This window comes from Microplitis mediator, chromosome 4, assembly GCF_029852145.1.
Source record: "Microplitis mediator isolate UGA2020A chromosome 4, iyMicMedi2.1, whole genome shotgun sequence".
Taxonomy (NCBI): Eukaryota; Metazoa; Arthropoda; class Insecta; order Hymenoptera; family Braconidae; genus Microplitis; species Microplitis mediator.
The window spans coordinates 870,539-892,947 of NC_079972.1; the positions used below are offsets into that span (position 1 = coordinate 870,539).

The following is a 22,409-nucleotide window of genomic DNA, read 5'->3' on the forward strand; positions in this document are numbered from 1 at the left end:
TAGAATATTTTTAGAATTGTGTTTATATTTATTTGTAAATTGTAATCACTCGCAGTTTATTGTGACAAATATACAATTTTTTATAATTGGAATGCTTAAATTTATTAACAATTTCTTTACAACATTCATAGGTTTTATATTAATAACAATAATAGTAATAATAATTGTGAGCTTAATATCAAGACTAGTTGTTGTGACTAGCGCACTGGTGACACTAACTTATAGTTTTATTTTTATCTGATAAGCTTACTTTTATGTTTTGAGATCATTAATTTAGGCTTAGAGAACAGAAAACTCTTTATACTATTAAAAAAAAGTTTTTTGAAAACAACTTGTAAATATAAAGATCGTAACTACAAATTATTTGGCAACTTTTTGCTTTTTGACAGAACCATTTGTAGGATCGGTATTCTTATTGGCTCGGTCACTACCGCGTTGAAACCAGGCTTTCATTTGATGTTCAACATCAGGTTTTGTAACGTTCAAAGTGCTCAATAAAATTTCTAAAAAAGAAAAAAAACGAAGAAAAATTAATGAACATAATAATTTAAATACAGCATTTATTTATAGCTTGTTTGGTTGTAAATTATTTTACTTTGACAGTAGAAAGATCAATCAAAGGCTTCAAAAAGCAAGTTATTGCTAGAACTTGAAGAGTAGATACCCTGCTTAAAAAATCTCATAGAATCCAATAGATTCTCATGAATTCCTAGAGAGATTTTATAAGAATAAATTTGTTCTATGAGAAGTGCTATAGTTAAGTATAGGGCCTTATACTTACAGCTATGAGAATCTATCGGATTTTTTAAGCAGGATAGTTAATCTTACAATATTATTTATCGCTCTATTACCACTAATAATTTCTACGAAGAAACATGCTGAGATTTTAATCTCACTGTGTAATCCGGACCATGTCACTTGTTTTGCCAACTCATCAGAAATGAATGATTCCAATGCAAAACGAGTGGCTTTTTGTACATTGCGACCACCAGCTTTCCGTATCATGTCTTTCTGTAATATTTTTATGATAGTTATTCAAAAATTATGAAATATCAACAGCTAATTAGTACTTACAAATTCATTTTGCATAGAAACATTGTTCTTGAGACTATGATTGAAGTTTGCGTAAAAGTTCGTCAGTCGCTTCACGTGTGATTTTATTTTTAACATGCCACTCTTTTATGAACTCAGTAAGAATCGAATCATTATCACCACTAGCAACTTGATTGTTTACATGGAAATTAAGTAACTAATACTCTGATCGGGTTACTGGTTGATCAAAAAAGTTAAGCCCATCAATCAATGGCAAAGGCTCATCATTAGCTTGATCGACAGCTCCTGAAAAACGGCTAGGATCATCTGAAACGTCTGAATCGCGGCTACTGTTATCGTCGTCATGGTCGTTGTCGTTATTGTTATTGTTGTAAATATTAATGTTAGTGTTATTATTATTATTATTATTTAAGTTAGATAACAAATATTCCAGTGCAAGTATTTGTTGCGTACGTCGTTTTAGTTGTCGTGGTCCAAGCAAATCAAGCGGTTTTCGTATCCGCTGTCGAAAATTTTCCATACTTATATATAAAATTTTACCTTTTATGAACCGTTGAGTATTGTTAATCAATAGCTATAAATTATATTATAAATTATTTCACAGTAATTAAAAGACAAAATAATATTAGGTTATGTTGTTCACATCACACTCGAGCGTTTATATATATATATATATCCGAAATGGCGGCTTGTACAGCGTTTACCGCCTTTTTTGTGGTTGAAAACATCTAAATGTCAACAAATTGATAACAAAATGAAATACTATAATATTAGCAAAATGTTAACCCAAAATTGTTAGTAAAATGTTAACAATAAAATGCTATCTTTTGAATAATACTAAAAAGTCAACATATATGTAACATTTTAGCGATGATAAATTATCAACATTAAATTGGTAACTTTTATTTATCTCTAAAAAGTCACCATTTATAACTACATTTTATGGTAACATTTTGCTAACATTTTCATATTATATTTTGTTAACATTTTTATGTTAACTTTAAGACAACTTTTAAAAGTTATCTTTTTCAAAAGTACTTTTTGTTACCATTTTGATAACATTTAGAAATAGCAAAAAGTTGACTTGGAATAGATAACTAAAAGCCAACAAAAAGCTGAGCTGGCCACTTGGGATTAGAAAAAAAATACCACGCATGCGCACTTGTTAAGACGAATGTCCACACATATTTTTTAGGCTAAAATTAAAGAAAATGTGATTTAATTTTTTATTAATTACAATTGCATAACACAAAGTTAGATAGCCATTTTCGAAAGCAAATCCTTCTAGGACAAAACGAGTCATTTAAAAAAAAAATGGAGTTAAATTATGGATTCTTTTTCGAGATATTGTGTTTTCAAGCTACAAAATTTTTTTACTGCTTGACGGGAAAATATTTTAGTTTATTTTAATGATTTTCTCGTTTCTATTGCACTGAATTTGTTTTTGAAAATCGCAGAAATAATCTTTATTACATTGTCTGTAAATTGGTGCATCATGTGAGATGTTTCTGTTCACTAATAAGATGATAATAACAGAAATAGTTGTAGAAAGGAGGCGAATAAAAATTTTCGATCGTAAAGCACTCCCTAATGCTTCGCATTATGAGTCGTGCAAAATATATAATCCAATATATGTAAAAAACATATATTTTTCAATATAGATATTTTTGCCGCTATATATTTATCACATATTCACCATATATTCTGTTATATACTTTTAACAATATATAGCTTTTCCATGCGGGTGCTATTAGACGTCTATGAGACATCAAAATTTGAAACGCAACAAATGACGTCAATAAGATCTCAACTGTAGAGATATTTTTTACCATTTGATTTTTGAATTCACTTTGTTGAATAGGTGCTAGATGTCGCGAGTTGGCTTCTCTTTCATAAGAATCTTTCAAACCGGTGACCATGGCCGAGCGGTCTAAGGCGTAAGACCTAGGCCTCTCGAACTTGATCACTGGCCAGGCGTGGGTTCGAATCCCAGCGGTTGCCGAAAGAATTTTTCACACAAAGAGTGTGAGGTCTTTCGGCCCTGAGGTTCGTCCCGTCGCCGATGATGAATTTGATCTGGTTTAAATATTGAATTTGATTTGATGGAGATGTGAATTTGATTCGTATACGAATTCGACTCGATTGGCTGGATTGGGAATGCCCAAGGCCTTAATATACATATATATACTGAAAAAAAAAAAAAAAAAAAAAAAAAAAGAATCTTTCCCTTCTATGATTATGGTTACTAAAATCACGCAGAATGTTGATTTTTAAAATCAAATGTTACACAATATAATTAAATTTTTTTGTTATTAATTATCATTTAGAATATCTTTTATTACGATGAAAAGTACAACTAGATACACTCTTGTAGTTGTATAAAGATAAAGATTTATTCTGACCGATAAATTTGCTAGAGAAACTATGAAAATATATATTTTTATAAAATTCAACACCGAAAATTGCTTAATAAAATTTATTTTAATTTTACAGACAATAATTATCAAACAAAAACATTAAGTTGCGGAAAAAATAATTGCAAATTCTGATTCAGTCCTTTATGATCCATTAGTTTATTCCGGCGGTTGCTTGGCTCGAACGTTGAGCTATAAAATTTTTAACTCATAAGAAATTTTATACAATTTTATAAGAGTTAATGCGATTTTATATCATTTTTAAAGAATTCATGATCTTTATAGTATAGTATTTATAGTAGAAGATGAAATTTATCAATTTCCCTGATAGCCATACTTTAAAGATAATCAGCAAGTTCTGCAGTGAAACATTTTCGGCTATATATAACTTAACGACAAGTTTCTGGCAAGCTTGGCTGGACAACCCTGTGGAAAAGCTCTCATAAATTCTGATAAGATATTGAATATTTTTTATGAGAATCTATGAGCTTCGAAAATATCTATGAGATTTAAAAAAATTCTCAAATGAATTTTTATGAGAATCTATGAGTCAAAGCTTTTGATGTTTTCCTATCATGATTTCCGTACTAGATTTTTAAAAGAATGAGTAAGATTTTTTAATTTATGAGATTTTGTGACTCGAATTCCGCCAACGATTATGAGATTGAATAAGTACTTTCACTTCTATAAGATTGTTACAGTTTATTCTAATCTATTTTCAATAAGAATTGATCAGGCGAATTCCGATGTTATAATACTTACAAAATCTCAATAAGATTATTTTTTTATACGAAATTTCCAGAATTTATAAGTTTTAGTAAGAGTTATCCTAGGAGATAATATCTTATTGAATATCATAAAATATTTGTCATATTTTATGAGAAAATATTCAACATGTATTTCTTCGAAATTTTATGAGACTGAATCAGGAATCACATGGACAAATGCAGACCTTTTTCTCATACAAATTTTATGAGAATTAGTAAGAAAATCTATAATCGAATTAACTTGTAAAAACCTAAAAGATTTAATTTTAATTTAAAAGCTATGTGATTTATGAGTTTTTGTAAGTTTTAGTTAGAAGGCTATTACTTATAAAATATTATGGAGTACTTATGAGATTTTATAAATAATTTCCATTCACATAAAATATTAATTTTATCAGATTCATTCAAAAATAATTGCTTAACTTCATTTTTTTTTTATAAGAATTTACACCAAAAATACTAATATTATCACTATTTCTTGTACTTTAAATATTTTAACTGTTCGGAGAAGAGTGAAAATATAAGTTTTTATGTGATTTTTTACAAACCCAGTAATGTATCTTGCCCCATTTTTTTTTTTTGGTGCAAGATACATTATTTTTTTGTAGCGATATTGCATTTTTTTGCTTAAACAGAATAAAATTTCTCGGAACAAGTACTATTCTTTTTACGCAAGTTTTTTTGTATTCTCCGACCAAAATAACAAAAGTTGCTTAATAGTCCATCGGCTGAAGAGGAGGTCCCGTAAACATTTTGTTGGCACCGGGTAAATCCAACTGTTTCTTATGTATTTTGGGCCAAGGATCACGAAAATCGGGTCCATTTTGTTCAAAAGTGGTGCAAACAATTGTTTATAACAATTTAATTGTTTAAATCAAAATAACTCCCGAACGGCTGGTTTGTTGGGGCAGCGTAGAGGAAAAAAAATGTTCAGAATAAAAAAATACACAAAAAAGATATCACATGTTTTTTTTGTATCTCGAATATTTCGCGAGATATAATAAAAAAACGAGCCGGCGCTCGGACCTCTCCCTCCCGCACTAGCGACTGCCTATGCGCGAGCTCTCTCTGCGCCAAATCGTGTCAGATGCTTGATTGGCCGGAATTTTTCTAAGTTTTTTACATTAAAAATCAAAGAAAAAAAAAAAAAATCGACAAATTGTCGATACTACCAATCGACAGCATTTTTTCTGAAACGAATTTCTGTCGTATCGTCAAAAGACGTTTTTTTTTTTTGTTCACAAATGTTATAAACAAATGGATTTTTTCAAAGTCCAAAATGGGTTCAAAAAATCGATAAAATGTTGATACTACCAATCGACAGCATTTTTTCGGAAACAAATTTCTGTCGTATCGGCAAAAGACGTTTTTTTTTTTTGTTCACAAATGTTATAAACAAATGGATTTTTTCAAAGCCCAGATTGGGTTCAAAAAATCGACAAATTGTCGATACTACCAATCGACAGCATTTTTTCTGAAACGAATTTCTGTCGTATCGTCAAAAGACGTTTTTTTTTTTTGTTCACAAATGTTATAAACAAATTAGTCCCTCGGCTGAAGAGGGAAGCCCGTATGCACTTTTAGGTCCCCGGATTCTGATTAATGATATTTACGTATTTTTTTCCGAGGATCACGAAAAACTAGGTTATTTTGCTCGCCGATGGTAGGTTTAATTGTTAATAACAATTTAATTGTTTATAACGATATAAATCAAGAAGGACTGATTTGACGGGGAAGTTTATTTAAAAAAAAAGTTTTAAAATTAAAAAACCAACAAAAAATGTCCTTATCATTATTTTGATAGAATGAATATTTTCGGAGATAGCGCAAGAAACAACAAGTAGCGGTCGAACCTCTCTCTCGCGCGCACGCATCCCACGGACTCTAGCGACGAACGACAGGCACAGAAAAATACAGGGACGAAAAAAAAATTCAATTCTCGGTGTCAACTAAAGATTAAGAAAAGAAACTCATAGATATCATAGAGGAGACTCTATGGAAGATTTCCAGACCCATAATCGATGGATCCACCCCATAGACACCGAGTAACAGCCCTATAAAAGGGGGTTTTTTAATTAAATTGACGGATTTTCGACTTTAGAAATTTCAATCCTCGGTGTACACCTGAGATTAAGAAAGGAAACTCATGGGAATTTTCTAGGACACTATAAAGAAGATTCCCAGACCCATAATTAAAAGATTAACCCCATAGACATCGAGTAACAGCCCCATAAATGAGGGTTTTTTAATTAAATTGTCGAATTTTCGACTTTAAAAAATTCAATCCTCGATGTTCACCTGAGATTAAGGAAGGAAACTCATGGGAATTTTCTAAGACACTATACAGAAGATTCCCAGACCCATAATCGATAGATTAACCCCATGGACATCGAGTAACAGCCCCATAAATGGGAGTTTTTTAATTAAATTGACGGATTTTCGACTTTAGAAATTTCAATCCTCGGTGTACACCTGAGATTAAGGAAGGAAACTCATGGGAATTTTCTAAGACACTATACAGAAGATTCCCAGACCCATAATTAAAATATTAACCCCATAGACATCGAGTAACAGCCCCATAAATGAGGGTTTTTTAATTAAATTAACGAATTTTCGACTTTAAAAAATTCTATTGTAGCTGCAAAAATAATAATATGCTGTGTTGCAGTTTTTGCCACTGTGTAAATAACAAAGAATGTGAAAACTATATATTTTAATCAAAACATTGACATGTAATTAAAAGATCAAGTTTTTTATTGTTTTCAATATAATTTAAGACGAATAAAGTATTTAGTACTTCGTATGTGTTTTCCCCTATGAAAAACAAAATAAATTACGAAGTATATAAAAAATATATTTTAAATATATTAAAAATATATAAATATATATAAATTATTTATAGTAAATACATTTTTAAAAACTAACTTTTAGCTGATTTTCTTATATATTTTATATATATCAAATATATTTTAGATATATGCAAAATATATTTATTTTATATTTTTAGCTATGTATTTTTTATGTATTTTGAAATATTTCTTAAATATATCTAAAATATATTTAAAATATATATAAAAATCGGCCAAAAGTGAGTTATCAAAAATATATATTTACTATACATATTTTTTAAATATTTGATTGATTGATTATGGGTCAGGAAATCTTCAGAAGGGTCTACTAAAAAAGATTCTATGAGTTTCTTTCCTTAATATACAGTGGTCACCGAGAACTGAATTTTATAACACTTAGATTCGCGAAAAACAAGTTAAATAACGACTCTTATGGAGCTGTCACTCGGTGTCTATGGGGTAGATCGATTAATTATGGGTCAGGAAATCTTCTGTAGGGTCTACTATAAAAATTCTATGAGTTTCTTTTATTAATCTCGAGCTGCCACCGACGACTAAATTTTTTTCAAGTCTAGTTTTAGTTAAATAAGATAAAATTCGGATCTTATGGGGTCGGTACTTGGTGTCTATGGGGTGGATCAATTAATTATGGGTCGGGAAATCTTCAGTAGGGTCTACTATAAAAATTCTATGAGTTTCTTTTCTTAATCTCGAGTAGACACCGAGAACTTAAATTTTTAAAACTCAAATTCTCGAAAAACAAGTTAAATAACGACTTTTATGGGGCTGTCAACCGGTGTCCATGGGGTTAATCTATTGATTATGGGTCTAGGAATCTTCTGTATAGTGTCCTCGAAGATTCCCATGAGTTTCCTTCCTTAATCTCAGGTGGACACCGAGGATTGAATTTTCTAAAGTCGAAAATTCGACACTTTAATTGAAAAACCCCCATTTATGTGGCTGTTACTCGATGTCCATGGGGTTAATATTTTAATTATGGGTCTGGGAATCTTCTGTATAGTGTCCTCAAAAATTCCTATGAGTTTCCTTCCTTAATCTCAGGTGAACATCGAGGACTGAATTTTTTAAAGTCGAAAATTCTACAATTTAATTGAAAAACCCCCATTTATGGGGCTGTTACTCGATGTCCATGGGGTTAATATTTTAATTATGGGTCTGGAAATCTTCTGTATAGTGTCCTCAAAAATTCCCATGAGTTTCCTTCCTTAATCTCAGGTGTACACCGAGGATTGAAATTTCTAAAGTCGAAAATCCGTCCATTTAATTAAAAAACTCCCATTTATGGGGCTGTTACTCGATGTCCATGGGGTTAATCTATCGATTATGGGTCTGGGAATCTTCTGTATAGTGTCTTAGAAAATTCCCATGAGTTTCCTTCCTTAATCTCAGGTGAACATCGAGGATTGAATTTTTTAAAGTCGAAAATTCGACAATTTAATTGAAAACCCCCATTTATGGGGCTGTTACTCGATGTCTATGGGGTTAATCTTTGAATTATGGGTCTGGGAATCTTTTGTATAGTGTCCTAGAAAATTCCCATGAGTTTCCTTCCTTAATCTCAGGTGTACATCGAGGATTGACTTTTTTAAAGTCGAAAATTCGACAATTTAATTAAAAAACCCTCATTTATGGGGCTGTTACTCGATGTCTATGGGGTTAATCTTTTAATTATGGGTCTGGGAATCTTCTGTATAGTGTCCTCAAAAATTCCCATGAGTTTCCTTTCGTAATCTCAGGTGTACACCGAGGATTGACTTTTTTAAAGTCGAAAATTCGTTAATTTAATTAAAAAACCCTCATTTATGGGGCTGTTACTCGATGTCCATGGGGTTAATCTATCGATTATGGGTCTGGGAATCTTCTGTATAGTGTCTTAGAAAATTCCCATGAGTTTCCTTCCTTAATCTCAGGTGTACACCGAGGATTGAAATTTCTAAAGTCGAAAATCCGTCCATTTAATTAAAAAACTCCCATTTATGGGGCTGTTACTCGATGTCTATGGGGTTAATCTTTTAATTATGGGTCTGGGAATCTTCTTTATAGTGTCCTAGAAAATTCCCATGAGTTTCCTTCCTTAATCTCAGGTGTACATCAAGGATTGAATTTTTTAAAGTCGAAAATTCGTTAATTTAATTAAAAAACCCTCATTTATGGGGCTGCTACTCGATGTCTATGGGGTTAATCTGTCGATTATGGGTCTGGGAATCTTTTGTATAGTGTCCTAAAAAATTCCCATGAGTTTCCTTCCTTAATCTCAGGTGTACATCGAGGATTGAAATTTCTAAAGTCGAAAATCCGTCAATTTAATTAAAAAACTCCCATTTATGGGGCTGTTACTCGATGTCTATGGGGTTAATCTTTTAATTATGGGTCTGGGAATCTTCTTTATAGTGTCCTAGAAAATTCCCATGAGTTTCCTTCCTTAATCTCAGGTGTACACCGAGGATTGAAATTTCTAAAGTCGAAAATCCGTCCATTTAATTAAAAAACTCCCATTTATGGGGCTGTTACTCGATGTCTATGGGGTTAATCTTTTAATTATGGGTCTGGGAATCTTCTTTATAGTGTCCTAGAAAATTCCCATGAGTTTCCTTCCTTAATCTCAGGTGTACATCAAGGATTGAATTTTTTAAAGTCGAAAATTCGTTAATTTAATTAAAAAACCCTCATTTATGGGGCTGCTACTCGATGTCTATGGGGTTAATCTGTCGATTATGGGTCTGGGAATCTTTTGTATAGTGTCCTAAAAAATTCCCATGAGTTTCCTTCCTTAATCTCAGGTGTACACCGAGGATTGAAATTTCTAAAGTCGAAAATCCGTCAATTTAATTAAAAAACTCCCATTTATGGGGCTGTTACTCGATGTCTATGGGGTTAATCTTTTAATTATGGGTCTGGGAATCTTCTTTATAGTGTCCTAGAAAATTCCCATGAGTTTCCTTTCTTAATCTCAGGTGAACATCGAGGATTGAATTTTTTAAAGTCGAAAATTCGTTAATTTAATTAAAAAACCCTCATTTATGGGGCTGTTACTCGATGTCCATGGGGTTAATCTATCGATTATGGGTCTGGGAATCTTCTGTATAGTGTCTTAGAAAATTCCCATGAGTTTCCTTCCTTAATCTCAGGTGTACACCGAGGATTGAAATTTCTAAAGTCGAAAATCCGTCCATTTAATTAAAAAACTCCCATTTATGGGGCTGTTACTCGATGTCTATGGGGTTAATCTTTTAATTATGGGTCTGGGAATCTTCTTTATAGTGTCCTAGAAAATTCCCATGAGTTTCCTTTCTTAATCTCAGGTGTACACCGAGGATTGAAATTTCTAAAGTCGAAAATCCGTCAATTTAATTAAAAAACCCCCTTTTATAGGGCTGTTACTCGGTGTCTATGGGGTGGATCCATCGATTATGGGTCTGGAAATCTTCCATAGAGTCTCCTCTATGATATCTATGAGTTTCTTTTCTTAATCTTTAGTTGACACCGAGAATTGAATTTTTTTTCGTCCCTGTATTTTTCTGTTCCTGTCGTTCGTCGCTAGAGTCCGTGGGATGCGTGCGCGCGAGAGAGAGGTTCGACCGCTACTTGTTGTTTTTTGCGCTATCTCCGAAAATATTCATTCTATCAAAATAATGATAAGGACATTTTTTGTTGGTTTTTTAATTTTAAAACTTTTTTTTTAAATAAACTTCCCCGTCAAATCAGTCCTTCTTGATTTATATCGTTATAAACAATTAAATTGTTATTAACAATTAAACCTACCATCGGCGAGCAAAATAACCTAGTTTTTCGTGATCCTCGGGAAAAAATACGTAAATATCATTAATCAGAATCCGGGGACCTAAAAGTGCATACGGGCTTCCCTCTTCAGCCGAGGGACTAATTTGTTTATAACATTTGTGAACAAAAAAATAAAACGTCTTTTGCCGATACGACAGAAATTTGTTTCCGAAAAAATGCTGTCGATTGGTAGTATCAACATTTTATCGATTTTTTGAACCCAATCTGGACTTTGAAAAAATCCATTTGTTTATAACATTTGTGAACAAAAAAAAAAAACGTCTTTTGACGATACGACAGAAATTCGTTTCAGAAAAAATGCTGTCGATTGGTAGTATCGACAATTTGTCGATTTTTTTTTTTTTTCTTTGATTTTTAATGTAAAAAACTTGGAAAAATTCCGGCCAATCAAGCATCTGACGCGATTTGGCGCAGAGAGAGCTCGCGCATAGGCAGTCGCTAGTGCGAGAGGGAGAGGTCCGAGCGCCGGCTCGTTTTTTTATTATATCTCGCGAAATATTCGAGATACAAAAAAAACATATGATATCTTTTTTGTGTATTTTTTTATTCTGAACATTTTTTTTCCTCTACGCTGCCCCAACAAACCAGCCGTTCGGGAGTTATTTTGATTTAAACAATTAAATTGTTATAAACAATTGTTTGCACCACTTTTGAACAAAATGGACCCGATTTTCGTGATCCTTGGCCCAAAATACATAAGAAACAGTTGGATTTACCCGGTGCCAACAAAATGTTTACGGGACCTCCTCTTCAGCCGATGGACTATAAGCCAAGAGAAAAAATTTCTCGGGAGAAAAGATCGATATGGAGAAGGATAAAGTCAACGGTGCTAGGCAGCAGCAGCGGGAGTAGTTCGGTGCTCGCCACGAGATCGCGCCTACGATTTGTAGTGTCCCTGGTCAGACATTTATTTCAGAAGTGTTATATTCCAAATTTCAATACGATTTTATTCGAGTACTCCTCTGTCATTTGACAGACCAACAAGTACCTGTTTGGGTTGTACTATGGTATATCCCATAATACATTATGACTTTAATATTTAATATTAATGTTTACTTGAGTAATTTTTGATGAATAAATATACGGACTTATTTCATAGATTTTTCGTGAATAGATTGCTAAAGATTTTCCGCGTAAATACTCATACAAATATTCTTGAGTATTCATAATAAAAACTTTTTGAATTCATGCTAAAAAATTCAATAATTTAGCATATAAACCTTAATCAATACTTCAGAAATCGTCTCATACAATCTTATTCATTTCCAAAATCTACTCAATTGTAAACTTTACATTTTTCGAAAACTTATAAATACTTATAATCACAATATTACAGCTTCTGTTTCTTATAGATTCTGATAATTTATATGAGAATTTTAAGAAAAAAATTTTTTTGATGCACCATCTATGAGAAAATAATTGTATCAGAATTTTTGAGATTTTTCGTGGACAAATACTGATCGTTTTCTCATAGCAAATTTTTTTTATGAGATTTTATAAGACCTTTTCCACAGGGATTCCATCTTATTTTTTTTAATTTTAAAGTCATGTTGCAATTTCTGTTCTTCCCGAGAATTCGAGAGAATAAAACAGGATTCGAAAAAGTTATATTCCATCTTATTTTTTTTTAATTTCAAAGTCATGTTGCAATTCCTGTTCTCGCTGAGAATTCGAGAGAATTATGTGACCATAACAAAAAAAATTATTTTTCTTTTAAGGGCATTCTCAGACAGTGCCCCCCACTTTTTAAAAATATGCAATGACTTTCAACTATCATAACCGTATTAAAATTTTATTAATCAATTAAAAAAAAATTAAAATTTTAATTGAAAAAAGGACAACGTAGTCGTAATTTCGTTGCGATATAGAATTTAGAAAAAATTACTTACCCAACAAAATTAAAAAATTCTAATTATAAAATTGACAGGACGATTTCACGAAAATTTATTTAACGAATTTTGTTTAACTTCTAATTGATATCAAGTGTAAATAATTTTTTTTTAAATCTATATATCGGCGAAATTACAACTACGTTGTCCTTTTTTCAATTAATTCTTCAACTTTTTTTTAATTAATTGCTAAAAATTTGATACGCTTATAACAGTTGAAAGTCATTCAAAATTTTTAAAAAGTGGAGAGCACTGTCTGAGAATGGCCTTAAACTTTGAAAAAACAAAATAATAATGATTAGTAATTATTTATATATTAAAATTTTATTCTGGGAAAGAAAAGAAATAATAACTTTATACGTGAAATTTTATTTTTTTTTATGGAGAAATTTGTGGAAAAAAAAAGTAATTAAAAGAGAAAAAGGCAACGGGAAAAAAATGTAAGAGTGACAATCTGGCGGGAGAGAGTAAGTGAGCGAAAGTTAGTTCCGCGCTCACCGCTAGAGCGTGCGGGCTTCTTGGATATGGACACTTATAGTAGAAGTGTTAAAAGCACTGATCTCTATACTAACTGGATAGCTGATACATATAGAAGAATTTCGAAAAAATAGGCCTTGCCTGGAGCGGAGCCAGCGCCGCAAAATAGTTGTCAGGGAACTAATATGAATTTAAGAGCGCATGCGTAAAATAAAAAAGGACACATAGGGGAACTTAAATTACGAGAATGTTACTTTGAAGTGTGGAAAGTTATTTTACTAGAGTAATTATCGGCTAAAGTAAATAAAAATAATTGTTGAAAGAGTAGCAAATGTAATTAGCATATTATATATTGGTAAATTGTATAGTATATTATATAGTACTAATAGAGTAGTAAATTCAATTAATTCAGCTTATATTGAGAAAATAATTATAACATATAAAGAGCAAACTTTTTTATATAATTTCTATCGTTAAATATCACAATGATAATATTTCCAGACATGCAAATTAATTGTTTAGAAATTATCAATTGAGCGAAAATAAATTGATATTTATTGTGAAATTTATAGATTTTTGTAATAATAATGTTAGAATAATGTTAAATAGTGAAAGATTTTTTATGAATAATGCTTAATGATGATCAAAATAGTTAATTTGTACCGTTTAGTGGAAAAAATTGAGTTAAGAACAAAAAACTTTAGATTTTAATTTTTTCTTCGATTTTAATCGTTAATAATTTTAGAAGAAGTGAATTTAAGCTAAAATGTTAAGAGACCTTTTTTGTAGAGCATTTAATTTCTTCCAAAAATTTTTCATGCTCTTTTTTAGATATTTACTGATTCGTCAGTTACAAAATTTAATAGTAATAATGTTAAATCGAAAAAATTTATCAATTTATTAAGCTTAATTGATCGGAAACGGCTTGTTTGACGAAAATTTTCAATCAGACCTTTTTTGCAGGGAATTTAATTTTACCTAAGAATAAGTGAAAATGCATTTTTATCACTCCAATGTTTGAGCAGTTCTGACGTAAAAGGTTTCTTATCATTTTTTGATAAATTCGATTTTTAGAGATTTATTCAAGGTCAAATTTGGATTCATGATAAATTTAAGTATTATTTGACTTTTTCGACGAAATTATCAGACTTAAAATGTTATAGCTTTTTTTGTGTAGATCGTTTTATTTCCTACAAATTATCTCGTATAAAGTTTTTCAAATTCTTAAAAGTTCTTTAGTTATTCGCGTTTCAAAGTAAGTAAATAAAATGGACCAGAATAAGATTTCTTGGAACAAATTAAAATGTAAATGCAAATAACTAAAGAACTTTCAAAAATTTGAAAAACTTCATAAGAGATAATTTGTAGAAAATAAAACAATCTACAAAAAAAAAACTACAACATTTTAAGATAAGTCTGATAATTTCGTCAAAAAAGTCAAATAATACTTAAACTTATCATCAATCCAAATTTGACCTTGGATAACTCTCTAAAAACAAATTTCTTTGTAGAGCATTCAATTTCCTACACAATTATGTATTGGTCTTTCCGATATAATGATCTGCTGATAAGTTATTATTATAACATTTTAAAATTCTAAAGTTTGAAAAAAATTTTTCTCATGTTATTTAAATGGAAAATCAAAAATTGCGATGCGGCAGTTGTTAATATTATTATTAAGAGCTTAATCTTTGACACCATTTTTTTTGTCATCTCGAACATTATTTTCGATATCATTTTTGAAAATAAAAATAGTCAATTTTTTTGAATCAGTCTAATATATATATATATATAGGGGAGGATGGGGAAAAGTGGGCCGCGTAAGCTAGAAATGGGATTATATTTACTTTTTTTTACTCGTTACACTACTTTATAGGCCCTTGTTTGTTATTTAACATTGATAAGCTGTGTCCATTAAAATTGAAAAATCGAAAATTAGGGGCAAAGTGGGCCCCCATCTAAAAAAATTGTGTGAGACAAATTTATTGCTCGTTTTACTTTTTTTAAATTCTTCATTTTAAAAATGTTATGAATAAGCTGTGTTCATAATAAATTACGAATTTTAAAACCTGGGGGAAAGTGGGCAAAAATGGGTAAGCCATAAATAAGCTAATAAGTAATAAATGAATAGTCGTAAAAAAGTAAAGGTGACTTATTATGAGCCTCTTTCGTAAAAAATTTCAGGGTGCTCACTTTGCTCTCAAATTTTAGGGGGGCCCACTTTACCCCACCCTCCCCTATATATCGAAACAACAAAACTTGATAAATTTATTGAGAAATGCTAAAATTACTAAAATAAATAATTACTCGAGTCGAAATATGAAGTGTGATTCCAACGTCTCGAGCGTTACAAACGTAACTCCAACTTCTCCGACGTTGCAAATGTAAAGTTGGATTTACACTTGAAACGCTAGAGACGTTGGAATCACACTTCATATTTCGACTGGGGTAACTATTCGCAATGTAATTAAATGAAATCAAAATAACTTTGTTGCGGTGAACGTGTTAATGGATATTTTTACAGAAATACGTCTACTCTATGAGATTGCCGTAATGTAACTGTGATGCTTTTTTGACCACGTGAAAACTTACGGCTAATCACCATGTTAAAAATTATGGGCGCGCAAGCGCAGTTGGTTACGATTTAGTTCTCTGACAACTATTTGAAGGCGCTACTGTATGCACAGATCGGTGACAATGGCGGACTATAGAATCAGCTATCCAGTTAGTACACTCGTTGTCATTAATGCCTGGTCCCCCAGGCTATAGAATCTTAGCCATGCAGGGGGCCAGGCATTAATGACAACGAGTGTATAGAGATCAGTGGTTAAAAGCAAATGCAGCGGACGTTAATCGTCCGTCTTCGCTCTACTGCTACCAAGTGAACTTTGCGCAGCAGAGTGGGATGTACCTACTGGTAGTGGCGCAGTATACCCTGCACCACGTCCTATATATATATATATCTGGTATAGATAATATATAATTTTTGGTATAACCAGTGGTCTTTCCTATGGACAATTCGGGATATCCATCCCAGTTCGGGCTCTCTATATTTTTCTTGAGAATAGTTCTTTATTCTATTCGATTAATATGAAGAGAATTAAAAAGTATTAAAAATTTCAAAATATGAATTCTCCTCAATTCTATTTAATTCTCTGAAGAGAATTTAAAAGTATTAAAAATTTCAAAATATGAATTCTCCTTAATTCTATTTAATTCTCTAAAGAGAATTTAAAAGTACTAAAAATTTCAAAATATGAATTCTCCTTAGTTCTATTTAATTCTCTAAAGAGAATTTAAAAGTATTAAAAATTTCAAAATATGAATTCTCCTTAATTCTATTTAATTCTCTGAAGAGAATTTAAAAGTATTGAAAATTTCAAAATATGAATTCTCCTTAATTCTATTTAATTCTCTAAAGAGAATTTAAAAGTATTAAAAATTTCAAAATATGAATTCTCCTTAATTCTATTTAATCCTCTGAAGAGAATTTAAAAGTATTAAAAATTTTTAAATATGAATTCTCCTTAATTCTATTTAATTCTCTGAAGAGAATTAAAAAGGATTCAATTCATTTTTAATCTTCTTTAATTCTCTTTTTTAACCAGGGATTCTAATATACACTCGGAAATGTCGTATCCCCAAAGAATAATGAATCAAAATGATTATCATTATTATTATTATTAACCAATAATTTTCATAAAAATGAAAAAAAAAAAAAAAAAAAAATTGAGCAATTTTTTTTTAAATTATCAATTTTAAAAAATAATAATAATATTAATGTCTTATTAAACTGAGAAAGTACAAATAATGAAATTTATTTTTAATAGTTTAATTGTAATTACGGTGAAGTTAACAATCAAAGATAGCTAACAAACGATATGTTGAGCAATTATATACCACATTACTCCGCATGTTTTATTAATAATTACAGTGTTCTATTACTTCATTTCACAACTTATCACTCATATTTGCGTATCATTGAAAAAAAAAAAAATAATAAGATTTTTTTAGATATTTAACTCATCTCTCTCTTCAAATTCTCGACCTCTTTATAAATTTCATTCCATTGGGAATCCATGGGATGATCTAGAAGATTACGGTGCAAATGAAACCTCTTAAGATCGCTATATATCCTTTCATCTTTGACTTGACGTAATTGTTTTGAAAATGCTAATACTGATGGATATTCACTTTTTAATAACTTGACTTTATCATGAATTTCTGTGTACAATGGATTAGTTATGATTTTTTTGGAATTTAAGTATTTAAGTTTATCTTCAATTTCAAGAATCATCAACATCGCGATCACCCTTTCTGTGTCCTTAGTCTTGGATTTCGGTATAATTTTGTTTTCTTTTGAACTTGGTGAAAAATCATGTATATCATTATCGACTATCTCCCAACATTCCAAATATTTAAAGTGACCCACGTAGTTCTTCAATTTCCGATACTCATTCTCACATAAGCAAAGTTTTGCACCTTCTTCATAGCGAAAAAAATTTGAATCGCAAAAGCAATCTCTTTTAATCTGTAGAAAAATTAATTATTACTTATTATATTTGCTTAATTAATATAAAACTAATAAATTTAATAATTGATTTATAACTTACAAGGTTCTCAGTAAATGATCTCACAGTTAGTATCAAGGCGTCCATCTTAATGGCAGTATAACGACTGTATGTAGGCTATTGGCAAGGTGCGCGACGAAAACGACATCTGTTGACCGCATTAAATCATCCTCAAAAAGCACAGAGAGAATACGGAAAGTTTTTATAAACAAATGATTAAAATTTTTAAAGATTGCGAAATATATGTGTGATACCACATTTGAAAGGTGGAAAAATATAGAGTAGATTGTACTGAAAAATATAAGTATAAGAAATTTTAATAAATACAAAATAAATATTATTTTGAACGACATAAGGTTAGCTTGTAATAATAATAATAATAACAATAATAGTCATAATAACAAATGAGTTAAAATAATTATAATTATAATTTTCTCAAAGTTAAAATTATTAATTTGCATTAAGTAAAGAAATTAAAGTGATTTCAATTATTCGTAATTTTTAATTTTAAAACTCAATAATTAAAAATACTTTGGGTTAAAAATTTGTAATTTAAAAAATTCCCCGTAATAATTTTTAGCCAAAGATGAAAATCATGGATGGAGATGTATAAAACTTGCAATTACTATTTCTGCCAGTATTTTTGCAATTAACAACATAACAACTACAATCAACTGCAGGTATTCATACCGTACCCGGTTACAAGCGTGTCTTGCAGATCTCTACCATTATCACTCTACCAACATACAACTCTCTTAAATAGATTTCTATGCGAAAATATCAATACTAAATATATTTATGTTGCAAAATAATTCTATGTAAAATTATCTCTATGTAAACTTATTCTATTAAGTATAAATATATGCGAAAATAATTCATGTCCAAAATATCTCTATATTATATATCTCTATGAAAATTAAGTCTCTACAAAATTTACTATAATATGACAGAATTATGTGTTAACATATTTATATTATGGAATTTCTCCATAACTATACAACTCTCCTTAATATTTCTCTATTCTGCATATCTCTATGACACAAAAATTCTAACGAAAAATTTTTCTATTTAAAAATTTTTCTATGTTGACAAAAGTCAGTTTCATAAGATCTCTCAGCAAAAAAAAAACTAAGTTTTACGAATGATTTTGTGTCTTACCACCAGCAATCGCGTGGCGCTACCATAAAATTCCAACAACAATACAATAATAATAATAATGATTTAAGTAATTATAATTTTTTCTTTTTAAATGTCATTAAATTTGAAATTATAATAAAATATTGACAAAGTCAGGATTCAAATGAAATTATAATAAAATACTGACAAAGTCAGGATTCAAATTTAATGACATTTAAAAAGAAAAAATTATAATTACTTAAATCATTATTATTATTATTGTATTGTTGTTGGAATTTTATGGTAGCGCCACGCGATTGCTGGTGGTAAGACACAAAATCATTCGTAAAACTTAGTTTTTTTTTTGCTGAGAGATCTTATGAAACTGACTTTTGTCAACATAGAAAAATTTTTAAATAGAAAAATTTTTCGTTAGAATTTTTGTGTCATAGAGATATGCAGAATAGAGAAATATTAAGGAGAGTTGTATAGTTATGGAGAAATTCCATAATATAAATATGTTAACACATAATTCTGTCATATTATAGTAAATTTTGTAGAGACTTAATTTTCATAGAGATATATAATATAGAGATATTTTGGACATGAATTATTTTCGCATATATTTATACTTAATAGAATAAGTTTACATAGAGATAATTTTACATAGAATTATTTTGCAACATAAATATATTTAGTATTGATATTTTCGCATAGAAATCTATTTAAGAGAGTTGTATGTTGGTAGAGTGATAATGGTAGAGATCTGCAAGACACGCTTGTAACCGGGTACGGTATGAATACCTGCATTTGATTGTACTTGTTCTTATTTTTTAACATTGCTTTCATTTAACTATTCACAAGACAAGTGCGATTTAACGCGTATTTCGTCCACTGCAGGCGCTACACTCGATTCGATTGTCCCCACCCTATACTCCACACCCTGCCAATACAATAGTTTCTCGTAATTATGGAAGGTAGAGCAAGGTTACTAGAATAGGGAGGTTGGGTCAACCATTATCCCAATGTTGAATTTTGTCACTGGTCTGTTATGTCCTCAGTGGCCTCAGGTGCCTCCACCTGTTAATTAATTAGTGAACTTATCCACAAATAGGCGCGCATTTGAAATCATATATTAATATCTTACAATATTTATTGCGTCTTATCAACATTTAGTCAATTGTTTAAGTAATAAATCGTCGTGGCACATAATCATTCGATTCTACATTTTTATTATAAGAAAGTTAAATAAATAAATAGATAAATCTTTATTTTGTATTCAGAGAAATATAAATACAGTTTGAGTGGTCTTGGAACGTTCCTGTCACCCGATCCTTAAACCCTAAACAAAACACACGCATAAAAATCATGAATAGGCCCTTGTTCCATAGTTAAAAGTAAATATGGTTACAGACAAATGCACACTCTATAAACAATAATAAAAGAAAATATACAGTAAATAAATGTTATTTATAAAACCATATATCGCAAGAACTTAACTATTATTATTAATATATAGTTATATATTAAATAAAGAGCGACTCGTATAATAAATAGGTTAATAGAAATATAGCATTAGAATAATTATAATGATGTTTCACGATAAATGATAATGTCAATCGTATCAATTAATTAAATATAGAATAATTATAAAAGAATACACCTCTGATAGTCTAGAATATTTAACTGAAAGATTGTATCCAAATACAGGAAAATAGAATATAAATAATGTAGGTAATAAGTAAAGTCATAGAATGGGTAAAGTAAAGAACGTAAATATGTAAGTTTATGTCTCGAATTACTATTAGTAAAAAGTATAAGTATATTTGGTAAAGAACATGGATATATAAGTATATACCCTAGTGGACTCGAGCGACGGCAAAAACGTCGGTCGCTTTGTTCACGAAAACATCGAGGTTTTGATTAAAAACGACGGTGATCGAGAACATCGATAAATAAGCAAAAAATAATGGAAAATGTAAATGTACTGAATATAGAAATTATTTTCAGTAATAGTGGAGATATAAAATTTATGTATAAATGAATTAACGGTGAATAAAAGTATAAAAACCAATAAAGAAAAATAACTCGCACGTATACTTTGTTGAATAGTTGCTAGATGTTGCGAGCTGGCTTCTCTTTAATATGAATCCTTCCCTTTTGTAATTATGATTACTAAAGTCATGTAGAGTGTAAATTTTTAAAATCAAATGTTACACAATATAATTAAATTTTTTTGTTATTAATTATCATTTAGAATATCTCTTATTAAGATGAAAAGTATAACTAGATACACTCATGTAGTTGTATAAAGATAAAGATTTATTCTGACCGATCAATTTGCTAGAGAAAATTATAAAAGTTAATGTGATATTATATAATTTTTAAAGAATTCATGATCTTTATAGTATAGTATTTAAGGTAGAAGATGAAATTCATCAATTGAAAATACATAGATTCTTGAACTTTCGTTTTCTATTGATGGAATTTATAAAACTGCATTATTTAGTGAACGTCAAAATTACCTTCTGAAACTGTAAAATCGCATCTAAACAATTTAGGTCAACTTGAGCTACTATCTGATAGCCAAGTTGGAGAGAAACTGACGTAAAACTACAGCCGCATCTGGACACCACGTTGCCCGCAAAAGTTGATACTTCCAAAGTTGATCGACACTTTCTGAGAAAATTGGTGGTAAAAGTTGGAAATTCAATAAGTTGACGGTAAATTGCCTCGCATTTTCTCAAGAAACCTGCATTCCACCCTGATAACCAGTTGAGCTCAATTTTACGTAAACCAATCTAAGTTATATACTATTTGACGTAAAATTGAGCTCAACTGGTTATCGGGGCAGTTGCGGCTCCATACTGACGTCAACTTTCTCAGAAAGTGGCGGTAACTTGTAGGCAAAAGTTGCAAATGTTAAAGTTGTCGACAGCTTGTCGTCAAGTTGGTCGCAAACTAATGAATACCAACTTTTGTACGAGAAACCCTGGTTATCAGGGTGCAGTCAAATTTTGCTACTTAATTTTTGATGTCTCGAGTACGTCTAATACCCTAATAGTCACTTTGCATTGAAATTGACAGTAATATGATGTTGAAATTACCTGAAATCTGCTGCCTGAATTCGCAGACAATTTCACAGCAAAAGTTGAAAATAAAAATTTGCGATTAATTTTTCTTCAATTTCAAGGTAAACTTGTACGAAAAAAAACGGTCGGTAATGTTCATTCTTACTATTTCAGAAGGTAATCAAATTTATACATAAAATTGTGTACAAGTTGAGCGTAAAAATAAACTTAACAATTTTTCAAGTTAAATTGACATAAAATTTGCCTGAAAATTAAAGAGAAGTTTTTTCTAGTCAACTTTTGAAGTGAATTTGCATTCTAATTCGGGCAGTAAATTTACCTCAAATTCAATAACAAGTTGCATACAACTTGTCGTAAAA

General features: G+C 30.2%; 2 protein-coding genes across 9 annotated transcripts; both read right to left on the reverse strand.

Annotated features, from left to right (window-relative positions):
- Nucleotides 1–76: 76 nt before the first annotated feature.
- On the reverse strand, nucleotides 77–1,999 carry LOC130666383 (uncharacterized). Of its 4 annotated transcripts, none has more exons than XM_057467329.1 (4): nucleotides 1,594–1,999; nucleotides 1,075–1,338; nucleotides 852–1,011; nucleotides 77–503 (listed from the first exon to the last, which is right to left on the reverse strand). In XM_057467329.1, the coding sequence occupies exons 2-4, from the start codon at nucleotides 1,168–1,170 to the stop codon at nucleotides 361–363; spliced, it is 399 nt and encodes a 132-aa protein (XP_057323312.1). In that variant the 5' UTR covers nucleotides 1,171–1,338; nucleotides 1,594–1,999; the 3' UTR covers nucleotides 77–360. The 4 variants fall into 4 exon arrangements, with proteins under 4 accessions (XP_057323312.1, XP_057323315.1, XP_057323314.1 ...); XM_057467332.1 differs by having other exon boundaries at nucleotides 1,075–1,349; XM_057467331.1 differs by having other exon boundaries at nucleotides 1,075–1,368.
- Nucleotides 2,000–17,090: 15,091 nt separating this feature from the next.
- On the reverse strand, nucleotides 17,091–21,622 carry LOC130666517 (uncharacterized). Of its 5 annotated transcripts, none has more exons than XM_057467595.1 (3): nucleotides 21,484–21,622; nucleotides 17,885–18,012; nucleotides 17,091–17,802 (listed from the first exon to the last, which is right to left on the reverse strand). In XM_057467595.1, the coding sequence occupies exons 2-3, from the start codon at nucleotides 17,927–17,929 to the stop codon at nucleotides 17,290–17,292; spliced, it is 558 nt and encodes a 185-aa protein (XP_057323578.1). In that variant the 5' UTR covers nucleotides 17,930–18,012; nucleotides 21,484–21,622; the 3' UTR covers nucleotides 17,091–17,289. The 5 variants fall into 5 exon arrangements, with proteins under 5 accessions (XP_057323578.1, XP_057323576.1, XP_057323573.1 ...); XM_057467593.1 differs by having other exon boundaries at nucleotides 17,885–18,133; nucleotides 21,484–21,502; XM_057467590.1 differs by lacking the exon at nucleotides 21,484–21,622 and adding an exon at nucleotides 18,538–18,690 and having other exon boundaries at nucleotides 17,885–18,133.
- Between the last annotated feature and the right edge of the window lie 787 nt (nucleotides 21,623–22,409).

Coding starts and splice junctions, on each gene's coding strand:
- LOC130666383 (XM_057467329.1), bottom strand. CDS start 1,170: ATGTTAAAAATAAAATCACACGTGAAGCGACTGACGAACTTTTACGCA. Junction 1,012..1,074: donor TTTCTATGCAAAATGAATTT/GTAAGTACTAAT, acceptor AAAATATTACAG/AAAGACATGATACGGAAAGC. Junction 504..851: donor CTTCGTAGAAATTATTAGTG/GTAATAGAGCGA, acceptor TTTCTTTTTTAG/AAATTTTATTGAGCACTTTG.
- LOC130666517 (XM_057467595.1), bottom strand. CDS start 17,929: ATGGACGCCTTGATACTAACTGTGAGATCATTTACTGAGAACCTT. Junction 17,803..17,884: donor GATCATTTACTGAGAACCTT/GTAAGTTATAAA, acceptor ATTTTTCTACAG/ATTAAAAGAGATTGCTTTTG.